Source organism: Doryrhamphus excisus, chromosome 1 (assembly GCF_030265055.1).
Source record: "Doryrhamphus excisus isolate RoL2022-K1 chromosome 1, RoL_Dexc_1.0, whole genome shotgun sequence".
NCBI classification, from domain to species: Eukaryota; Metazoa; Chordata; class Actinopteri; order Syngnathiformes; family Syngnathidae; genus Doryrhamphus; species Doryrhamphus excisus.
In genome coordinates this window covers 22,327,010-22,349,984 of record NC_080466.1, presented here as the reverse complement: position 1 = coordinate 22,349,984, position 22,975 = coordinate 22,327,010, and the positions used below count along the sequence as shown (strand labels likewise).

Sequence of the window (22,975 nt, the reverse complement as noted above, 5' to 3'; positions counted from 1 at the left end):
GGAGCTCTCAAGTGCTGTCAAAGTGTCCTGCAGGGGGTGGGAGTCGTTCTCCAACATGGATGATAGCTTAGCCAACATCCTCCTCTCTCCCACCACCTCCACTGGGTCAAGGGGGCAACCCAGTGCAGAGCTGGCCTTCCTGATGATCTTATCCAGTCTCTTCCTATCCGCAGTCGAAATGCTGCTGCCCCAGCAGACCACTCCCTGGAAAATGGCTGAAGCCACAACCCGAGTCATAGAACGTCTTGAGGAGTGCCCCACTCCAAAAGACCTCAGTCTCCTGAGCAGATAGAGTCTGCTCATGCCCTTCCTGTAAAGTGCTTCCGTGTGATGAGTCCAGTCCAGTCTATTGTTGAGATGAACACCCAGGTACTTGTAAGATGTGACCATCATTAAAAGTATAAATATTAAAACCACTCTGACAGCTTGGTGGGAATTTTTAAAAATAACTAGGTCCTCGCTCACTCCTTGCCAGTACACTCCGATCTGGAATAACCCTGATATATTGCTTAAAAAAAAACCTTGGATTTTACAACATGGCATGAAAAAGGAATAAGTTGCTTGGAAAATATCATAAGGGGGGGAAAGTTTGGTCGGTAGTGCGGTGGGCGTGTGTGGGGCCCCGGTCCTCCCTGCTGCACTGCACCACCTCACATACATGTAGGACTTTGGGGGGTGTCCTGCAACTGGTTATGCCGGGGGCGAAGGGTTTCCTTGCGGATGCCCTTTTGTCCTCGGCATTCCTCTGGCTTGGTCACCCTTCAATTTTAACCGCACTTTAGACACTCAGTTCTGGGGGGGATCTGGGCAGGCATGGGACCCACCATTGCTCAGCTTCCCTCCACACACACACACATACACATACACATACACCACACACATAGGTCAGCCCTATGGGACAGGCCTATTTTTAATTGCACAATCTACACAATACCATCATTACACACACAGGTGAAGCGGGCTGGACCGGAGAGCTCTGCCTACCCCCGCGATTGGCCCGCTGGCTGCTGGGGCTTGGCGGCTCGCTCGGGGTGCCCTGGGCTGCAGGATATTTTGGTCTGGTCTGCCTGGCCTTCCTGGGGGTCCCGCTGGAACCAGCCAACGCCGGGGCTTGCCCTAGGGTCATGGTTAGCGCTACCTCCCTGGGTCTGTCCTGGGTCGCGGGCACCAAAGTGCCCTTGGGGGGGCGTTCGCCGACCTCCAGGCGGTGGGATCCGCGCTGCTGGTGGCCTGAAGTCTACGGTGGTGGCTTGGGGTTGTTGCGCTGTGGTGGCTGCTGCGGGGACCGGGCTGTGTGTTGGGAGGGGGCCTGATCCTGCTCATGGGGACGGGGGCCTGGGTGGCGTGTGGGGATGGGGGGCATGTTCCTCGGAGTGGGGCCTGCTGGGGGGGCGGTGCTCTTCCGGGCGTTTGGGTGTCTGCTGCCACTGGTCCTATGCTCTGCTGCATTGCTGTCCCTGTCTTTGCCCATCCCCAGTCTTGCCTTAGGGCTCGTCGGGGATGGTTCTCCGGTACGTGGGTGGAGCGCTGCTGGTTCGGGGGGTGGATGGTGGGGTCCGTCGGTGGCCTTGCGCTGGTCTCAACTCCTCGGCTCTGGTGCTTGGCCTCCCCATGACCTGGAGCTATGGCTCTCCCTCACGGGGGTGAGCTGCCCGGCGGGTGTCGGCCGGCGCGGTGGAGCGCCACACCACTCGCCTGCTGGCCCCCTCCGCTTGCTCATGTGCGGGCCTCCTCCCCTCGCCCGCTCCTTTGTCTGCCACACTGCCGTAGCCCCGATGCCGTGGTCGAGGGGAGTCTGGGGGTGCTATGTCTTGGCGGTCCGTACCTCCCTGGGCTCTGGGCCTGGTTGTGGGTCTGGGACCCCTGGGTCCCCCGCCCTGTGATGCCCCGGACGCCCCACCCGGGGACGTCCACAGAGTGTGCTTGTGTGTGTGCGTATTGAGTGGATGGGGTGTGCGCGTGAGATTATTTTATGTATTTATTGTTTTAAATACTTAGATAAATAATGATTAGTTTTATTATAATTATATATATATATATATATATATATATATATATATATATATATATATATATATATATATATATATATATATATATATATATATATATATATATATATATATATATATATATATATATATATGTGGGTGTGTGTGTGTGTATATGGCCATATAGATATACGGGGGGGGGGCTCTGTGGGGGTCTGGCGCAGGGCGTTCCATCTCTACCGCCCGGTCCTCCATGGGGCAGTGTGCCCGGGCCTCTTCTGTCCTGGCCGGGGCGGTCCTATGTCGGTGGTCAGGCCTGGGGTTACCTGGGGTGGGCCGGGCTCTGCTTCCTGGGGGTGTGTGGGGGGAGGGGGGGCGGCGCCTCCGGCCGTGAGCGGGCTCCCTTCCGGTTGGCGGGGGCGCCCCTGTGCCCACAGGTGTGTGGCCTTCGATGCCCTTCTGCCCTAGTGGGGTATGGTCTCCCGCTGGCCTCGGGGGTGCGGCTCTCCTCCGGCCTGCTGGCGCCCTGTTGCCGGTTGGGATTGCTCCTCCATGGCCTCTTGCTGGTCTCTTCGGGGAGTTGCTTCGGGGGCGGGTCTTGGGGAGTCGGCCCTGGCTTTGCCCACACCCACGGGGCCGGAGGATCTCTGGCGGTGGGGGCTTGACCTGGCTGCGCGGGGCGGGGTTTGCTGGGTGGTAGAAGGCAGTCTCTCGCCTTTTGTCATTCTCAGTGACAATTACACATTCACACACTGGCATTCACATACACAACACACCTCCATTTGGACACTCACAGCACATGGGTGCTTCTCTACACTATCTACCATCTTATCCCTGATGTTTATATGCTATTAGTATGCTATTATTACAGTAATAATGATGTCAAGCAGTGAGATTTTAATTACTGTAACTGTATGGCTGTAATTGTGTTTACTATCATGGGTCATGTCTTCATTGTTACTATTGCTACTGGTAAGTTGGACTGTTTCATTTCACTGATATCATCTCCATTGTGACCCTTAGCCATCATTGACATTTAACTGTTCTGTTTGTCACTGTTGTTGTTATGGGAATTCTTGTTTCTGCTGTTTTTGTCTCTCCCTCTACTGCCCCCCCCCACCCCCCACCCCACCTTTCTCTTCTTCTTTTCTGTTCTTCTTCTTGCTCCGGTCCGGTCGCTCCAAATGGCATAACAAAAACATCAAATAACGGCAAATAAAATTTCATGGTACAGGGAAGTTGTAGCCAACACCTTTCCTGACACAGAGCAAATCTGTTTAGCATGTAAGGGCATTTAGATCAACAATACTATCTGCCCCAATGGCTGGACGGGACAAAAAAAAAAAAAGATGTCACCATCTCAATGTCCATTCCCTGAATGTTCACTGGTGTTGGAGGAGAGTGGATGCGCCTGCGGAAATCCACCACCAGCTCTCTGGTTTTCCCCGTGTTGATCTGGAGGCAGTTCCGCTGGCACCAGTCCACAAAGTCCTGTGTCAGTCCTCTGTACTCCAAGTCGTCCCCATCTGTGATGAGGCCAACAATTGCAGAGTCGTCAGAGAACTTCTGCAGGTGGCAGCTTGGTGTGTTGTAGGAGAAGTCTGCTGTGTAGAGGGTGAAAAGGAACAGAGCCAAGACCATTCCCTGCGGAGCCCCCGTACTGCAGACAACCGTGTCGGACACACAGTCCCGTGTCCTCACATACTGTGGACGGTTGGTGAGGTAGTCCAGTATCCACGATGTGAGGTGCAGGTCCACCCCTGTGTTCTCCAGCTTGTCTCTCAGAAGTGCTGGCTGGATGGTGTTGAACGCACTGGAAAAATCAAAGAACATGATTCTCACCGTGCTCCCAGGTTTCTCCAGGTGAGAGAGCGCTCTGTGCTGGAGGAAGATGACGGCATCGTCCACCCCAGTGCCAGGTTGATAGGCGAACTGGAGCGGGTCCATCGAAGGACCCACCAGGGGGCGGAGATGGTCAAGGATCAGCCGCTCCAGGGTCTTCATCAGGTGTGATGTAAGTGCCACCGGCCTGTAGCTGCTGAGGTCCTTGGGGTGCGGCGTCTTGGGGACAGGAACCACGCAGGATGTCTTCCACAGCTGTGGCACCCCCCCAGCTTCAGGCTCAGGTTGAAGATGTGCTCAACAATCCCGCACAGCTCGTCCGCGCAGGACTTCAGGAGCCTGGAGCTGATGCCGTCTGGTCCCGCCGCCTTCCTCGCCTTGGTTTTCCGGAGCTGGTTTCTCACCTGGGATGTTGTGAGGGTCAGGTTGGAGCAGGGGGGCTGTGTGCGGGGGGAGGTTAGTGAGGTTAGTGAGGAGGTTGAGCTGATTAGGTGAGAAGTGGTGGGGGATGGCAGTGTGCAGGGGGGGAGGTGGGGGTAGGGCTGTCCACTCGAGGTGTCGATGGGGGGAGTTTCGGCAGAAGTTTCGGAAGGAGGTGCTGGGCCGGGAGATGGGCAGATGGTTGATCAAACCTGTTGAAAAATAGATTCAGATCATTAGCCCACGCCTGGTCCCCAGCAGCCTGGGAGTCGGGCCCCTTGTGGCCAGAGATGGTTTTTAGGCCTCTCCAGACTCCTCTGACGTTGTTCTGCTGCAGCTGTTCCTCCATCTTTTTCCTGTAGCAGTCCTTCCCCTCCCTGATTTTCCTCCTCAGTTCCTTCTGCACAGCCTTCAGCTCTTCCCTATTTCCTGACTTAAAGACCCTCTTCTTCTCCTTTAGGAGAGCCTTTATGTCCGGATTAATCCACGGTTTGTTGTTGGAGAAACACCGTACAGTCCTGGTGGGTACAGTGTTTTCCACACAGAAGTTTATGTAGTCCGTGACGCAGTCAGTGAGACTGTCTATGTCGTCCCCATGAGGATGGCAGAGTTCCTCCCACACTGTTGTGTTGAAACAGTCCTTCAGAGCCTCTTCGGCTTCATCAGACCATCTCTTCACTGTGCGGGACACAGCTGGCAGCCTGCGTACCAGAGGTTTGTACACAGGCTGGAGATGGACCGGGTTGTGGTCTGATCTTCCCAGGGGAGGAAGTGCTGTTGAGTTGTATGCCTCCTTGGTGTTGGCATAACACAAGTCCAGTGTTTTATTGTCTCTGGTGCAGCAGGTGACATACTGGGTGAAGGTGGGCAGGGTGGAGGATGGAGAAACGTGGTTGAAATCACCTGAGAGAAGAAGGAGAGCCTGCGGATGTTGTGTCTGTAGCCGGCCCACGGCAGAGTGGATGACGTCACAGGCCGTGTCGGCGTTAGCAGAGGGGGGAATGTACGCCGCTATAGCGATAACGTGCAAGAATTCCCGCAGCAGATAGTACGGTCTCATGCTAACGGCTAACAGTTCAAAGTCTTTGCAGCAGAGTTGCTCTTTAATAGTGATGTGCCCAGAGTTACACCAACTATCATTCACAAACACTGCCAGCCCGCCTCCTTTCCTCTTACCGCTCTCCTTTGTCCTAAGGATTTCTAATTATATTAGAAATGCCGGCTCAACACTATCACTATGGTGGACAGTTGAACTGAGCATTTACGAAGCAATCCCTTTAAGAATAACCTAGAAAAAGAATGAAAAAGACAGAATAAAGAAGAAAAGAACTCAACGAAGAGCGAGAGCTGCTGTAGCAGGCTGCCACCAGAGCGGCGCCAGAAGAGATCCTACTAAGTGTGGATGCACCCTAATAGCAGTTTAGCGTTTTTGGGGGGAGGTTTGAGCATTATTAATAAAGTACATGCAGGTGGCATCTGGCCTTTGAAAGCACGCCAGTCACCCGATGGGCAGTACCAATATACAGCACCAAGATCATTTTGGCTACCACCGTAAAGGTCAGCTAGCGGCTTTCTGCTCCCAAGACTCGTGCACCTTGACCTTTGGTGCTGGACTGCATTTCATCATTCAGTTTTTCCTCTCTTTAATGGTAGAATAGCGCAGACACAAGAAACGTCTAAGGTTTGGGCGACTTGTTTGATAGCATCAAAAAGATAAGGAAAGATAAGTTCTTGCCTGAGAAAGTGAACTTTCTGGTTCTGCGTAGGTCGACCAACTCATCAATCCTGCTCGTCTGTCTTGTCCTGTCTACCATGTGACCCAGCTTTAGTAGGACATTTACAGTATTTAGTTCTGAAATGGCTCATTAATGTAATATAATACGAGTGAAAAGCCATTTAAAGCTGCCATGGCAATACATTGATGTACATATATGGTAATACAAATGGGTGACTACAAGGGTGTTATTACATGTCTTTAGGGTTCTAATAATGGCAAAACCCATATTTAGAAGCTCATAATCTGGTTGTTGATGCCATGACTCCCAAAATATTACATTTTTAAATACTGAATCCAAATTCACTAATCGCGGTCGAGTCTGGAACCAAATAACGGCAAAGATGAGGGTCGACTGGACATACTATTCGCCATGGGAGTCTGTTTCCTATGTCCGCACCTTGCCCGGATGTGGGATAACGGGCCTCACCCTGGAGCCAGGCCCGGGGGAGGGGCTCCCAGGCGAGCGCCTGGTGGTTGGGCCTTCACCCGTGGGACCCGGCCGGGCCCAGCCCGAAGAAGCCACACAGGATCTCCCCCTCGTAGACCCACCATCTACAGGGGCAAGCATAAGGGTTGGGTGTATTGTGTGTTGGGTGGCGGTCAAGGGCGGGCACTTGGGCGACCTGGTCTTTGGTGACCAAATCTGGTTCTTGGGACATGGAACGTCACTTCTCTGGTGGGGAAAGAGCCTGAACTTGTGTGAGAGCCAAACGGCAGCTCAGAGTACCCGGCCTTCCTGGAGTCCATCAGTGGGGTGGAGAGCACCCCAGCTGGTGACTCCGTCGTTCTACTGGGAGACTTCTATGCCCTCCCGCTGGGTTGGGAATGAGGTCCTGCCCCAGGTGGAGGAGTTTAAGTATCTCGGGGTCTTGTTCACGAGTGAGGGAAGGTGGGAGCGTGAGGTCGACAGACGGATCGGCGCAGCCTCGGCAGTAATGCGGTCGCTGTACTGGACCGTCATGGTGAAAAGAGAGCTGAGCCAGAAGGCAAAGCTCTGAATTTACCCGTCTCTCTATGTTCCCACCCTCACCTATGGTCATGAGCTTTGGGTCCACACCGAAAGAATGAGATTGGGGATACAGGTGGCTGAAATGAGTTTCCTCTGTAGGGTAGCTGGACTCACCCTAAGAGATAGGGTGAGGAGCTCAGTCATCCGGGAGGGGCTCAGAGTAGAGCCGCTTCTCCTTCACATCGAGAGGAGTCAGTTGAGGTGGCTCGGGCATCTAGTGCGGTTGCCTCCATGACGCCTCCCTGGTGAGGTGTTCCCGGCATGCCCCAGGGCAGACCAAGGACACACTGGAAGGATTATGTCTCACAGCTGGCCTGGGAACGCCTTGGTGTCCTCCCGGTGGAGCTGGAGGAGGTGGCCGGTGACCGGGAAGTCTGGGCTTCCCGACTGAGACTGCTGCTCCCCTGCTGGGACACATCCAATAGCGGAGAAGGCAGCAGTTCAAGATCCCGCCGTAAATAATGATGATGGCTCGGGTTGCTTGAGAGATGAGGAAAAATACCACAAGTGGATCCGACATTTTGTTGAGCTTTTCGGCTATCGTTGAGACAGGGATCTGACGATTTCTGAGCCTGGTGTTGTCATAATAATATGCAAATCAGATTAGTGGATTTACTCCCATCACAAATCTTGGATTTGTATCATTTGCAGGATGCCTTTATCTCTAACCATTTTCAAGTTACAACCAAAAGTAATATTAAAACAGGATATTTTCTTGAATATATTCTTGCTCCCCGCTGCACGGTGGTAGAGTGGTTAGTGCACAGGCCTCACAGCTAGGAGACCCGATTTCGATTCCACCCTCGGCCATCTCTGTGTGGAGTTTGCATGTTCTCCCCGTGCATTCGTGGGTTTTCTCCGGGTACTCCGGTTTCCTCCCACATTCCAAAAACATGCTAGGTTAATTGGCCACTCCAAATTGTCCATAGGTATGAATGTGAGTGTGAATGGTTGTTTGTCTATATGTGCCCTGTGATTGGCTGGCCACCAGTCCAGGGTGTACCCTGCTTCTGGTCCGAAAACAGCTGGGATAGGCTCCAGCACCCCTGTGATCCTCGTGAGCATAAGTGGTAGAAAATGAATGAATATTCTGGCTCCCCTATTCTCATGAGATCTTGTGACACCCCTAATGTCTAAAATGTTGGGTAATATGAGTGTAAAAGTGACTATAGGGGTGTAATTTTATGTCTAGAGGGCTTTAATCTTAAACACAATGTTAAGTATTTAGACTGTTGTAACAGGTTTTATATGCTCCAACTGTGAAAATATTCCATTTGTCAATACGGAATCCTACTTTGCAGAAATTCACTTATCACGGTCGGGTCTTCAACAAATTAACCACAATAAACGAGGGATTACTGTACCCACCTTTGTGTTGATACTATCGAATTGTTATTCGGATTGTTCGACCCGCCTCTAACACACAGTTTCAGCGGCCCACATGATTTGTCATGTCACTGCTTTTGAAAGCGGCTCGGTAATCCTGGATCAGAGAGTACAAAGGGCCCCAGAGTGCTGGTGATGTAAGCACCATGCTTGAGCCCCACAACTCTCCACTCTACCATTTTCTGTTTGTTTGCTGACAGACCAAAACAGCACCGATTGCATGTCTCAGGGGCCAGCTAATGATGACCCCAGACACAGTGGGAAGAAGAACGTGTTGACCAGCTCTCTGGCCAGGAATGTGGCTCAGCTGTGGGGAGAGGTTGTTTGGATCCTTGCTTGGACCGGTCGACTCTCACTTTCTTTTTTAAACCACATTTATTGTGCTTTTTTTCTTGGAAGGCCACGTTAGCTCACGTGAGTATCCCTGGGTAAACATTGACATAGTTCACGCCTCTGAAAGCCCTAAAAAGAGTGTTAGACTGCAGCTGTATATCAGTGTTGGCTTCCTTCAGGGAACTCTGTAAGTACATGTGTTATTTCTAAAAAGTCCTGACAATGGCCCAACCATCATTCTATGGCATCATGTGACTTCTTGTTTGCAGACAACGAAGTTCACCATGGATTTGCTACAGAACTCGGGTCAGATCATGTGGGGACTGAACACTCGTTTAAAGGGCTTCCTGGACCAGGTCAACAGGCTGCAGGAAACCAACCAGCAGCTGGAGGCCCATATCGTCCAAGTGGGCATGAGAAACAGTTGGTGTTCTCAGGACTGGTCCAAGCAGGAAGACGCTGTGAAGGAACTCCGTGCGCAGGTAAGAGTCATTAATGATTATTTCAGAGGGAGTCATTCTGTGAGATCCAGTTTAACGACATTGTCTGCCAATCATGCTAAGGTAATTCAAGCAGAACATTAACATGCAGCCGCTTAAGGCCACCGTAAATAATCTTCACCTGAGACTGTGTGACTCCGTAATAACTGCTGTCATACAAGGGACAGTTCGTCGAGCTGCCATTTCTTAGTCGGTGTGGGACAAGGACCGGTGCAGAACATGCTTTCTTACAAACAACATTCTCGTATTAAATTAAAGGCACAATGCAGTGACAACTTTCCAGGGGAATACCGTGAGATAACCTTGTAAGGAGATACATGAGTTTAACATGGGGTGACCAAACATCCTTTTTTCCCAGGACTTGTCTAGTATGTGCAACCAATCCAGGGTGTACCCCGCCTCTGTTGCCCAAAGTCAGCTGGGATAGGCTCCAGCTGACTTTATCTTGTGAAGATAATCGGTACAGAAAATGGCGACAATTTGGAGTTGCCAGTGAAGCTAACATGCATGTTTTTGGAATGTGGGAGGAAACCGGAGTTCTCAGAGAAAACCCACCAACGCATGCAAACTCCATGCAGAGATGCCCAGGCAGAGAATGGAACCCAGGTTCATATAAAACAATTTTCCAATGAAATAATAATAAATACAAATAATAAAAGTAAATGTTTACCAAGTGTCTTTTTGACACCTCTGATTTGAAACGACAAGGCCCCTTTGATTAACTTAACTTTGAGTATCTCATTGCTGGGTCCTGATTTTCGGTCATCACAATATGGTCACTCTAAAATGTGAAACTGGCCTACGAGCACTCCAGTATATAACAGTAATCGTTCAAATTGAGAACCTGAAGCTACTGTAGACAAAGTAAACAAGTATAAGTCTCCTTATCCACTAAGACCTGAGCCAAAGCTGCCACACATGGAAAGAGTTAGTTCATGGTGTTCCTTTTATAGTGTTTATGGTATGGTGATCACATGACTCAATAGGAGCTGATTTTCCCTTTTCACAGCCTCTGCAAGAAAGGCCGAGGAGATAGATTTGCATCATTATAGTATAACTTCCCTCCAAGGTTTCCCATCACAAACAAAGAGAATGTTTTTTATGTCAAGAGCATCCGATTATTTAGCTTTCATTACAGCCTGAATGAAACCTTAAGCTGCTACTAAAACATGAAGTAGTTTTGATCCGTGGCTCTTAATAAGGCTCAGCAGTAATGGGTGTTTGAAACCCACGCAAAATACGTCTACTGTGTTGTTTTAATCCTGTCAATGTTTAGAGACAATTCTCTGATATATAAACATGGGTGTGCCTTGGGCAGGAAATGTTCTCTACGCCTGCTAAGGCAAATGGAAAGAATATTGACACGAGACGCTAATGTGTACAATGAAGTCGAGGACACACCCTTTTTTCTCCATTTTCTTAAACAATTGTTGCTTTTACTTTCCTGGGCTACAACTGACAAAAGTAATTCATACAGCCATAATAATGTCTATTTTGGACATATGACTTGACTCATAAGAGCTTCAAAGGCTTTCTCCTTCAGTGGAACAATGGTTGTGTCAAACGGTTTACCATATGAAGATGTTGGCATCTGACTGGCATACAGCTGCTTAACGGTGCTCAAAAAGAATGACACAGCTGCTCATAACCTTTTTGGAGTATTTTATTTCTCTTTTGGGGGGGGGTAGCTATGGTGTTAAACTGTTGATCAGCTGATGAACAGCCTAGTTTGTTTGCAATAAAGTCTCATTCCTTTTGAAGCTCGACTTAGAACTTCCTTAAGATCCTACAATGCAAAATGGGAATTCTTGCAAATGTTCTAACTGGTCTAACAATTTAATCAGAAGTGTAAGTACGGTAACCCAGTGCCTTGAGTGCAGCTCTCAGCCATCCAGGTTTCTAGAAATTCCTCTGGTTTGACAACATTTACTACTCAAATGTTATGTCAAATGTTTGTCGTGCTAATATTTTTGGAGGCTAAAGGCAAGAGAGGCCATTGGTGTTTAGGTCAATGCATGGAGCACTTGGAGTCCATTTAAGTCCTTACAATGTATGTTTTTTTTGCTTTGCTTTGATAGGTTGGCCAACTCCTGATGGAGAATGCCAAGTTGGCGCTGCAGTCTGACACCATGAAGTCCAGAGCTGCTGTCATCCAGGCCAGGTCGGTTGTATGTGCCTGTACTGTTCTTGGAAGTTATCAGTCACCTGTGAAACGAAATAGAAACTAGAAAAGAACTTAATATTGCACCGGGGCAATATTTGTTGCTTGCAGACATTGTTTAAAGCTGTAAGCAGTGTCAACTGGGCCCTCGCATCAAGTGTATCCACCATATTGTTCATCATACTAGGATATCATCATCATCACACATTATTGTCAGCATTGTCACCAAATGTCTCCCCCAAAGATGATCTCATTCCACTCATCGACTGACCCATTATTCATAATAATACTATTGTAAATCTCACGGTATTTGCACTGGTTAGGTATCTGGTCTGAGTATCCAAAATGCACCCAATGAGGACCCCCCCCCCCAGTATCTAACGCTTGATATTGATAACCCACCTTTTCCTACTTCGTTAATGCATTTTTATATCCCCTGCTGTTTCTATTTATTAATCATGAGTTATTGCGTGATTGTTGGCTACTAATCGCCTCTGTACCTGTTGCAGATGTGAGACAGAAGAGTGTAATACCATGCTTCTGGAGCAACAGGTGGCTGCGCTGAGGGAGTCAAAGAAGAAGACGGAGCAGAGCAGCATGGAGCTGCAGGCCGACATTGGTCACTCAATGACAGAGCTGCAGGATGTACGCCAAGAATATCAGGTTGCTACAGCTGTGCAAATTAATAACATCTGGAGTTTTTGGGTGAAAGGATTGAATGAGCAATTGTATACAATCATACGAGTGGATACAATAGATCCCGCTTTTGGCACGTTGCCAGCAAATGGCAAATATTGGAGTGTAATGTATACGTCCATAAAAACGTCTCCTTGCAAGCCCTCCTGCTAGCTTGATGTAGACGTTCTCCTCTGATTTGGGATCAACATTTAGAATAAAACTGTCTGCTGTAATTACATTCAGCTCTTCAATTGCCGTTGTTCAGTCACAATTGAAGCTAAACAAGCTGAATGCTAAATCATCCAGGTTTGCCTCACACACTTATTCAAACATTTCATATTATAAAACGTACACGTGCTCACAGATGGAATGATGCATGAAATTCCTATTTTTACATATTCATGTATTATTATCATTGTTGTTGTGGGCGGCACGGCGGTCTAGTGGTTAGCGCGCAGACCTCACAGCTAGGAGACCAGGGTTCAATTCCACCCTCGGGCATCTCTGTGTGGAGTTTTCCGGTTTCCTCCCACATTCCAAAAACATGCTAGGTTAATTGTCCACTCCAAATTGTCCATAGGTATGAATGTGAGTGTGAATGGTTGTTTGTCTATATGTGCCCTGTGATTGGCTGGCCACCAGTCCAGGGTGTACCCTGCCTCTCGCCCGAAGGTTCTCTCGCCCGAAGACAGCTGGGATAGGCTCCAGCACTCCCCGCGACCCTCGTGAGGAAAAGCGGTAGAAAATGAATGAATGAATGTTGTTGTTATTATAGGGCAAAATAAAGAGCCTATTTTTGGAGTGCAAGATAAAATGCAAATTCGACCAAAAATCTGCAAATTTGCAGGGATTTGCAGAGATCCATTGTATATCATTTATGTCTTTACCTTAAATGTGGAAAATGACTTGAGGTCCAAAAGTCTTGATGTATCTACAATCAGGATGCCATTGAACACATTTTATGGCACATACCACAGACTACGTCGGTCTTCAGTCGGTCTTCAGTCGGTCTTCCATAACTAATATGGTAACCCTTTATATGAAGGTGCTGTAACAAACCTTAATAAGTAGTAATTAAAGCTAATAAGACTCTTAGTATATTAGGGTGAGATACTATAATACATACCATCAATCTGGCATTCATTATACATTATTGATATTTATATTGATATTATATACATACTATGTCCTCATCGTAAGGAGATACTTATCCTACAGCATTTTAAATTGTTAATAAGTGCACAATCTTTTTTATGCATCCTAATAAAGTAATGATCCAGAGCTGCAGAGCAGTATTGTTGATGCTTAATAAGTATGTAATAAAGTTATGATATTTTTTCAGTGAGTCATTTCTCCAAACACTGAAAATGGTGGCACTGCATTAACTGGTTGTAATTCCCAAACGGTAAATGCAACATCTGCACTTGAATAAAATCGTCATCCGAATATTATCGAATCGCTAATGGGTCACTGACATCACTGTGCATCCAACAGATGGACTTTTGCATCTCTGGTGATGATTCTTCTCCTTTTTTTTCCCCAAATGAGTAACACCTCAGTCACTCTTCCAATGACTTTGCATGTCCACTCTGGACTCAGACGCCTTTTGAACGCAAGGCATCTCCCAGACATGCATATTTACAGTATGTCCTCTCTGTACTCTATGTACTATTTCTGTGTCCCTCCATCTCACCCTCCCTCCCCCTCCCCTGTGGTTGGCTGTGTGCAGGCAGCCAGAGATCTGCAGCTGCAGCGGGCCGCCTCATGTGATGCTCTGTTAGCCACAATCCCGGCAGCAGGCAAACAGAAGGAGGATGGCGCAGGGATGGAGCTTCCCAAACTCCACCACCGAATCAAAGCTCAGTGCAACCCTGACAGATTTCCCGATCCGAGTGAGAGACACCTCAGCCAGGGTACGGGCTCGCAATCAATGCCCCGTTTTGTCGGGCCAAGGCCATCTGAAGCTGCAGCGACCGCCGCATCAACAGCAACAACACACAGAGCAGCTCTCAGTGAGGTACGCCTCTTCTTGCATCCTCACAAACAAATTGTTTTTGTGCTATGTTGTTTTTGGCTCGCGGCTCGCTAGACGTTCCCTTAAGGGCTAACTCTGCCTCTACCTGCAATGTAGCATCTATCCGAGTAGCAGACAGTATGTTTGTGAAAGTGTCTAAAGGGAGGATCGTGTTCAGGAAGGATCAGACCTCCTCAGCTCAATTTCCGATTGACCACGTTAGGTTCATGCAGCAAGCAAACAAACCCTTACTGGCTCTCGGCTGTTTCAACAAGTCAAATGTATGACCGAATAATGAATACAATTTCAGACGTTTTCACATCCATATATGATAGGCTCACACGAGCTGGATGAGCTTGATGAATTCTGAACGGTTTGCACAGGTACTCGAATTCCATTTTGTAGTTATGTTGTGCATTTGCTTGAAATCAGTGGTTCCCAAACCTTCTCTACCACTACACCTTTTTATCTTTTATCTTAACCAACCTGAAATACCGAAGACTTTGGTCCACTGACGATGGTCATGGTGTAACAAGGAATCTGAGTGGGAACTGGAATGGCTCAAATCAAACGATGCCCAACCCTAGTTGTGAGTGAATAATGGTAATTGAAGAGAGAAATGGGCTCTGGAGCTGAATCTAATGGAAGTCAACGTCAAGCTAGCAGGAGGATTTGGAGGGGGCCGAGCGAACCATGGGTCAAAGAAAAACATTTTTATGGACGTCTCAATTACTTTCTTGGCATCTGAGGGTGGTCACGGAATGGAATCCTTGCTAATAGCTGTATTTATTACATTACTTCATGTTAAGCATTTGGTCACATGATCATTAACTAAAACGGTGTAAATAAGCCATGCTTCTTATCTTATCTACAGTATATGGCATCTTTTGCTTGATAGCGCTGTTTGCTGTTGTAACCTAGCGTTCCTGTGCACAATGCCAATGCACAAAGGTGGCATAGCCAGGATTTGCAGCTATCCAGCGTTGCATCGTCTAATTTGACCAAAGAAACCTACAACAGAAAGTCACACTGACAATAAAAATCCATATAATATGTATAACTCTGAACTGTTATGATTTTACTGTGAAATGTTGTGACAACGGAGACACGGCGGGGGTGAGGATGATTAGTGTGAAACACCTAGCCGCTGTAAAGTGTGTCAACACAGCTGGCCCGACTTTGTGTATCTTCAAACTGGAGGGTGTTTACACAATGAAAAATGTACACAATCAGGAGCAGAACCTGTGACAACTTGCTCTTTTGACTCTGTTTCAGAGGGAATTGTATGGTTTACTTGTTGAAATCCTTTCAGATCTCTTCAAAGAATCCCCGCCACAAGCGAATATATGGTTTGCTTACCTTTCGTCTTATTTACTTCCATATGACGCAGGAGGAAGCAGCATGGGCACACATTAGCCTCGGCAGCAATGCACTGAGGGAGGCTCGGGCCGAGTTGGCCGAGGCCCGGCGGCAGTGGCACTCTCTACAGGTGGAGATTGAGACCCTGCATGCTTTGGTAAGGAAACACAAGCACACGTTTTCATTGTGGGTAACTCACCGGAGGGGGTTTTACACCTGGTCATAATAGATACTGTAAACCAGGGGTGCTCACACTTTTTCAGCATGCGAGCTACTTTTAAAATGACGGAGTCAAAATGATCTACCCACTACAAAAATGCAAAACATCTATTTATTTTCAAATGTATTGAGGATTATTTGTACGTACAATGTATGTTGATGTACCTTACATAACCAAATGAGCCAATATTGCAAAACACACATAATTAACAATTAACATTTTTTGTAATTACCTGAGTTTACTTTGATGACTTGCACTGAATTGAACCAGCCAGGGATGCATAGTCCGGACAGTAGCTGCTGATAGCCAGCCTCAAGCACACTTCCAAATGTTTATCAGTCATGGATAATATCCGTATCATAATATCCGTATAATATTCCATATCCGTATGGAAGTGATATGTTTTTTGCCTTTTTACTTGGTCCAGTTTTTGACTTTTTACTTGGTCCAGCTCCTTCACTCATTTTAGTGACCATAAACTTTAGCGAGGGCTTAAAATCTGATGCAATTCGCCGACTAGCTTAGCACTTTGCATCGTTGTTTACGCATGAGCGGTGACCTAAAGGTCAAAATTCAGTTGTCATCTGACTGGTTGTCCTGTATGTCAATCAAGTAACGGGGATGGATGATAGGCTGACATCGTAAGTTCTGCTGCACTTAGAGACGTCGTTTGATTTGATTGGTCGCCCGAAGGGCAACATTCAGTTGTCATCTGAATGGCTGCCCTGTATATCAATCAAGTGACGGCATTGATGCTGGGATGATATTTTTTTAATGTCACGCCGCGATCGACCAGCGATCGACCAGTACCACCTCCGCGATCGACCGGTAGATCGCGATCGACCGGTAGATCGCGATCGACTTAATGAGCACCCCTGCTGTAAACACTGTAAACGCTGTACACGCTAAGAATATAGAATATATATCATAGAATATATAAGTCTATATATAGAATATAGAATATAGAATATAGCAAGACTAACATGCTAACGTTAGCATGCTAACACAGTAATCCCTCCCTCGTATTGCCTTTAAATGGTTCCACACCCGACAGTTATAAGTCAATTCACACAATTTATTTTAGAGCAACCTTCTAATTACAGATTTTTAACATTACTAGAGACCTCTTGACATCATGATTCCCTACCAAAAGAAATCGATTCCCCATCAAGCATTTGCCCACAAGTATGGCAAGTCGTTTCCCCATCAGACTACTAATAAGACACAAATTTAAATAAATGGAACAGTACATTCCTCTGCACCTGCAACAATGTGGGGGGGGTTGGCACTGCCGCTTCAATAACCAGGCTTGCTGTGACAGACTACCCTTCTACCTTCCGGTGAAGCTACTTAGAGATGAAAACGACACAAGCTCTAGTTACGCCTTTGTAAGAATGTACATACATGTGTCAATAAAACCTACTGTTCGATTTATATTCATTCAAATGTATATAATTTAATTGCTATAATTTATATACATACATGCATTCATATCATATACATTTTTATACAAGTTAAGAATAAATTTAAGAATGCAAGCAAGGCTAACATGCTGTTAGCATGCTAACACCTAGCATGATAACACTAAGAGTTCGTATAAATGTCTACCAATGAAACAGCTAAAATGCTATCCAAATATTAGCATTCTAGCAATGTTAACATGCTAAAGTTAGCACGCTAATACCTAGCACCATTCCTATCTAACATTCCCATGCTTGGAATGCTAACATGTTAGCATTAGCATGCTAACACATAGCAGCATAGTGGTAAGTGTTTAGAAATATGTCTACTCATGACAATAGCAAAATGCTACTATGCTAACATTCCCATGCTTGCAGTGCTGACATGTTAACATTAGCATGCTAACACATAGGAGCATAGTGGTAAGTGTTTAGAAATGTGTCTACTCATGACAATAGCAGAAAATGCTACTATGCTAACATTCCCATGCTTGCAATGCTAACAAGTTAACATCAGCATGCTAACCGGGAAGGCTAAATGTCCCAAACAAGTTTTTGTTCTGTGGCGTTACAAGCACAAATTGCTGAAAATTGACCTATTTTGCAATGATAAAGAACCCTTGAAAAAAGTTCCTGGATCCAGACGGTGATACCCAAAATGTAATCAATTTCCGACAATTCCTGAAAATGTCGTCCCGATCCATTGAGAACTTTTCAAGGTATTCTGAACACAGACAAACAGACAAAAAACATAACCTCTGTGCTGCGCTTGGCGAAGGTGATCATATTGAAAGAACACAATAGTGAGGGAGTGATGCTGGAACCATGACGTAGGGATGACTATACGCTCCAAAAATAGCATCTTTTATTGTCTCTTTGTGTTTGTCCAGGAGAAAGGTCTGGAAAACACCCTCCAGCACACCCAGCAGCTGTACTCCAGCCAGCTGCAGGAACTTTCCCAGGTGATCACCGGGCTGGAGAGCGAGCTGGAACAAGTGAGGGGCGGGCTGGCCACTCAGCGTCAGCGCCACGGCCAGATGCTCGACACAAAGATTAGGCTGGAGCGAGAGATTGCCACTTACAGAAGACTACTGGAACAGGAGGAGTGCAGGTAAGGGATGACAGTGGGAGAAGAAAAAAATGACTCAGCTGTGGAACACATCTGGACTCTTTTATGGGCTGACACCTCGTACAAAATACCCAATGTATTTTTCCCATAAGAAATAACATAAATGCAATGAATATGCTTCATTCGCCCCCAAATATTGACACAAGACACATTTTATAGGTTATAATTACAGTTTTACATGTAACAGGTAACAACAACAAGGAGGACAGCAAGGAGTGGTGAGGAAGGAGGTGCCACACAAACAATGCCTTTGTCTTTTGCGGAGTTATTTCTTGATTTAGTCGCGTTTCTCACCTTCTTTATAAAAATGCTGGCATTTGCAACTTTCTTTAGCTTCATTTTGGTTATTTTGCGTTAGTTTGCAAAGAAGTACCAAGTCACCCCATGATGACGTCTTAGATGGACGACGGAGCGCAGGGAGAATGACTTACGGGTGTACTTACGTCGTTTTGTAATGAATTATTAAATCATTCAATCCCAGACGTTTTAGAGCTTCAGTACCGGCCATTTGAGAAGATTTCAAGGCAAAAAGAATATTCTGTTTCTATGGCTTTATAAACATGGAACCGTCAAAAAAAAAAAATATTTGTTTCTACCTTTTCCGGTCTTTACTACTCAGCAGTAGAACATGGGTAGGTTTCAGGAAAATATCAGTTCCCGACTAAAATAGGGAGCTTTTGTGAAATGATACATTTCAAGCATAACTTTCACTTTGACTCGAATATTTTGTGCTCTCTTAAATACCCAAACAACCATAACAACAATGAATTAATTATTGCTGTTTCCTGGTCAACTATTGCCCATTATCAGTCAAAAAATATTGGAAAACGAGTGATATGTAGAACATTAGATTATCAGTTCTCCATCCCAGTTTTGGCTACTTTGTCTTAGTTCCCACTCCGATTGAAACCCTTTCTTAAGTGTGGTCGTGTTTTGTGTCTCTCCTGTGATCCCGTGGCCTGCGCATTAGCAATGTGGTGTAAACAAGGAATAATTGGAGGGTAAATGTTGTGGTGCGTGCAGTGTGGACCACAGAATGCAGAGGCAGATGGAGCAATTTACCATCTTTAATTATCAGGGTGACTCACTCAAACGGATTTTTTAAAAAGGACAAAAAAGACGCAGACTCGGGAGATACCAATGAGCAACAAGAGAGATGGTTGGAGTGCAGACGAGCCGCTTAGCGTCACGTTGCAGCTTGGATGATAGTTGAGTAACCGGCAACTCCCAGCTGCCTCCAATCATACTTAGCAGCAAGCGAGTCTGATTAGGAACAGGTGTGCCCAGCTGAGCGAAACCACAGCACACAGCAGCAGGTGATCGTAACAGTGCAGGTAAGTAAGTAAGTCAAGTTTATTGATATAGCACCTTTCACAGACAGGAGGTCACAAAGTGCTTCACAATCAAAGTCAAAATTTGAACAGTATAACAGTAAAAACAATGCATACAGTTAAGACAGCTCCAAAATAAAACAACAGTGGTTATATCAGCCCAATCAGAAGGCCTTACGGAATAAAAATTATTTAAGTTGGGTTTTAAAAACATCAACCGAGTCTAATGAACGCAGAGAGAGAGGAAGATCATTCCAAAGCCTAGGAGCAGCAGCCTGGAAGGATCAGTCCCCTCTGGTCGGGAAACGGGTACGTGGAACCATCAGTAAGTTCTGGTCCACAGACCTGAGTGATCGAGTGTGGGTGTAGGGCAGGGGCATTTTTAAATATTTCCGATAGGAGACTGGCAGCCAATGCAGAGTTTTTAAAATAGGCGATATATGTGTCCTCCTATTTGTGCGAGTCAGAATCCTTGCTGCAGAATTTTGCACCAATTGTAGGCGAGACATCTCTTTCTTACCTCGGCAAGAGAAAAGACTATTGCAATAGTCTAATCGTGAGGACACAAAGGCATGAATGATTAGCTCCAAATCATCATACGATGCCATATTCCTGACTTTGGAGATATTTCTTAGTTGAAAGAAACAATTTCTTGTCAGTTGTTTGCAATGCTGCTATAGTGACATGTCCTTGTCAAAGATAACACCCACATGTCTGAGGGATGTCTCGGATGACCCATGGTCCATGTCACCCAAGTACTGCTTCATTCTTGGGATAGAGTCATCAGGAGCAAGAACCTCTGAGTCTCTGTTTTATTTATGTTTTCACTGCAGGGAGTTAGCACTCAACCAGTTCTTGATGTCCACTAAGCAGCTTTTCAGGGGGTCTAACTTGTCAAATTCAGATAGTCATCGGTGTCATCGGCATATAAATGATAAGAAATATGCCGAACCTTTGAAGGATCGTTCCCAAAGGAAGCAAGTACTGCATAAACAGGGGTAGGCCCCAGAACAGAACCATGGGGGACTCCACACAGCAGTTTTGCAGAGTCAGACTCTACTTGGTTCACTGTGACGCTAAAACTACAACCAGATAAATATGAAGTCAACCAATCAAAGACTGACCCTGACAAACCTACTTAGTGTCCCAACCTTCCTAACAGAATATGATGTGGAGTGACATTTTGAGAGGTTTACCATTTTTGTAATCCAGGGACCAATAACCCCAAACATTTTTGGAAAAAGCCTGAATTGAAGGACATTGGATGATCACGAGGAGGGTCAAGGGGGTCAAGTGTCACCAACAACAGAGGTACCACATGATGGGGGTGAGATTTTATTCTTAGTCGTCTTGATTTTGTCAATAAAAGATCTTAGGAAGGCATTGCTGTGCCTTTAGGGGTGTTATTTCATATCTACAGAGCTCTAAAAAGTCAGAAACAGGTTTTCTATGCTGTAACTATGAAAATATTCTATTCATTAATATTGAATACCACATTTTCTGGAACCTCATCCTGAAGGGATAAACGAAGAGTACGGTACACACAAACTGAACAAAGCAGGCGCCATGTACACAAGTGTGGTCAATTAGTGCTGTAAACCTGTGTGCTTCTTTGGACAATAAGCTGTGGAAAAACAGAAGGATTATGTTAGCTTCCATTCTATGAAGTCATCTGACACAGTGAGGAGCTTGTATAATCTTGCAAGGTGTTTCGTGATTACAGAATGTCCCTGACATGCCAAAGCAAGCCTAATTAATGGAGGAAGATAATTGTCACAATGCTTGTACCGGTGGTTTTTGCATTGTGGGTGTAAAAAGGCATGCACTTGTGCAAGGTAATTATACTGGTTTCTCTTAAGTGTCTTGATAAAGTGGAAGTGGGTGGTCTGGCAATCACAGCAAGGGGGCAAATACATAAAAACTGGCAGATCCCAGCACGGAAAGTTGAAAAGGTACTCCGAGGTAACAGGCCTTTGTTTTTGTACAGACTTGTTTGGACTTGGTGTTAAGCTTTGCAGCAGTCCTATTCCAGCTGTATTTCCTTGGATTTCTGCTTCCTGCCAAAATGGTCACACGCCTAAAGTGTTTCCGAACAATGACCCATATAAGGAAGTCCACCCTCTGTGACATCACAAAGGGGCAGTTTTACCACGCCTTCTGAAACCCAGCGTTTTGAGCCATCCCAAACTTCTTGCAGGGTTCACTTTCCAATGAGCAAACCTCCTTATCTGAAACTCTGGCATGGTTTAACGCCAGAGTACAACATTCTAACTACATTTATAGGTCAGAAACATGGGAAAAGCATCATAGGTCCCCCTTTAAAACAAACATCCATTAAAAAATAATCTTTGGTATTCTAAGTTCATGTCATTTTCATTTCATTTCATTTGAAGAAAAGGGATGGATGTATTGTTTTTCCTGCAGTTGGTGGGCTATCCGTCCAGAGTGTACTCCTCCTCTCGCCAACTGAGATAGGCTTCCTCTTTTCCATGACCGTCATGGGGAAAAGCAGCATAGAAAATGGATGGAGTGATTGGTTTTATCTGTTTTCATGCACAAAATGTATCAAAGTGCATCACTTCATTTGTCTGTAAGTGGACACCCACGTCCTCATCACTTGGTTATGTGATTTTGCAGGTACACAGGTCGGAGTGGGCAGCCGGCCTGTTTGCAGCCCTGGAGATCTTCTTTGGTGGCATCAAAGGAAAGCGGCCTGGACAAGGACAACAGCTTTAGTGCCCCCGCAGTCACCCCAGATGAACCAAAGTCAGAGCCCCTGCCTGAAACGATGTCACTCCTCCCAGGAAACCACAAGCCAAAGGAAGTCTCCATACTCCACCGGCCGCAGAGTCTTGTCATACTCTCAGGTAGGACCCGGTGACATGTGGTGGGATTGGTGGGGGAATCCTTTGGGTTTCATTTTTTTGTGTTGGTTCGGAATGCTCATTAACATAACAAGACTTACCTTTGATTTGTATCGTTTCTGCAACATTATAACATTATAACGTCATACTGACACACAGACATTGCCATTCAACTCATGGCAACGGAGTTCATGGAGTGCAGTGAACTCCAAGGGTACACTAAGCTAACTACACACAATTATTACTGCCATGTATGGCCATGATTCAACGTTCGTGTCTTGTTTCAGAGCCAGAGCAAGATAGAGATTTACCCATCTCCACCGTGAAGACTCAGGAGATTCTCCAGGGCAATGTGGTGCGGGAAAGTGCAGAGGGCCACGGCACTATTGAGTAAGTCCTGCTGTTGAACTGTCATCAGCCCCTTTCACCATGGTTCATCTTCTGGCACCAACTGCCAACAAATCTCTTTAAAAATCCCTCGTTTATCGTATTTAATTGGTT

At 46.2% G+C, this 22,975-nt stretch overlaps 1 protein-coding gene across 2 annotated transcripts in view; it reads left to right on the top strand.

Moving 5' to 3' along the window:
• The first annotated feature begins 8,612 nt into the window (after positions 1 to 8,612).
• krt222 (keratin 222) overlaps positions 8,613 to 22,975 on the top strand; it is a 21,213-nt gene continuing 6,850 nt past the window's right edge. Inside the window, exons 1-9 of one of the 2 annotated variants that reach the window (XM_058089264.1) lie at positions 8,613 to 8,839; positions 9,028 to 9,240; positions 11,337 to 11,419; positions 11,929 to 12,082; positions 13,827 to 14,114; positions 15,502 to 15,627; positions 18,041 to 18,261; positions 22,248 to 22,477; positions 22,762 to 22,864. In XM_058089264.1, the coding sequence (XP_057945247.1) occupies positions 9,043 to 9,240; positions 11,337 to 11,419; positions 11,929 to 12,082; positions 13,827 to 14,114; positions 15,502 to 15,627; positions 18,041 to 18,261; positions 22,248 to 22,477; positions 22,762 to 22,864 (1,403 nt within the window). In that variant the 5' untranslated portion in view covers positions 8,613 to 8,839; positions 9,028 to 9,042. Of the gene's footprint in view, positions 8,946 to 9,027; positions 9,241 to 11,336; positions 11,420 to 11,928; positions 12,083 to 13,826; positions 14,115 to 15,501; positions 15,628 to 18,040; positions 18,262 to 22,247; positions 22,478 to 22,761; positions 22,865 to 22,975 lie in introns of both variants that reach the window. The other variant, XM_058089255.1, reaches the window with a different exon arrangement.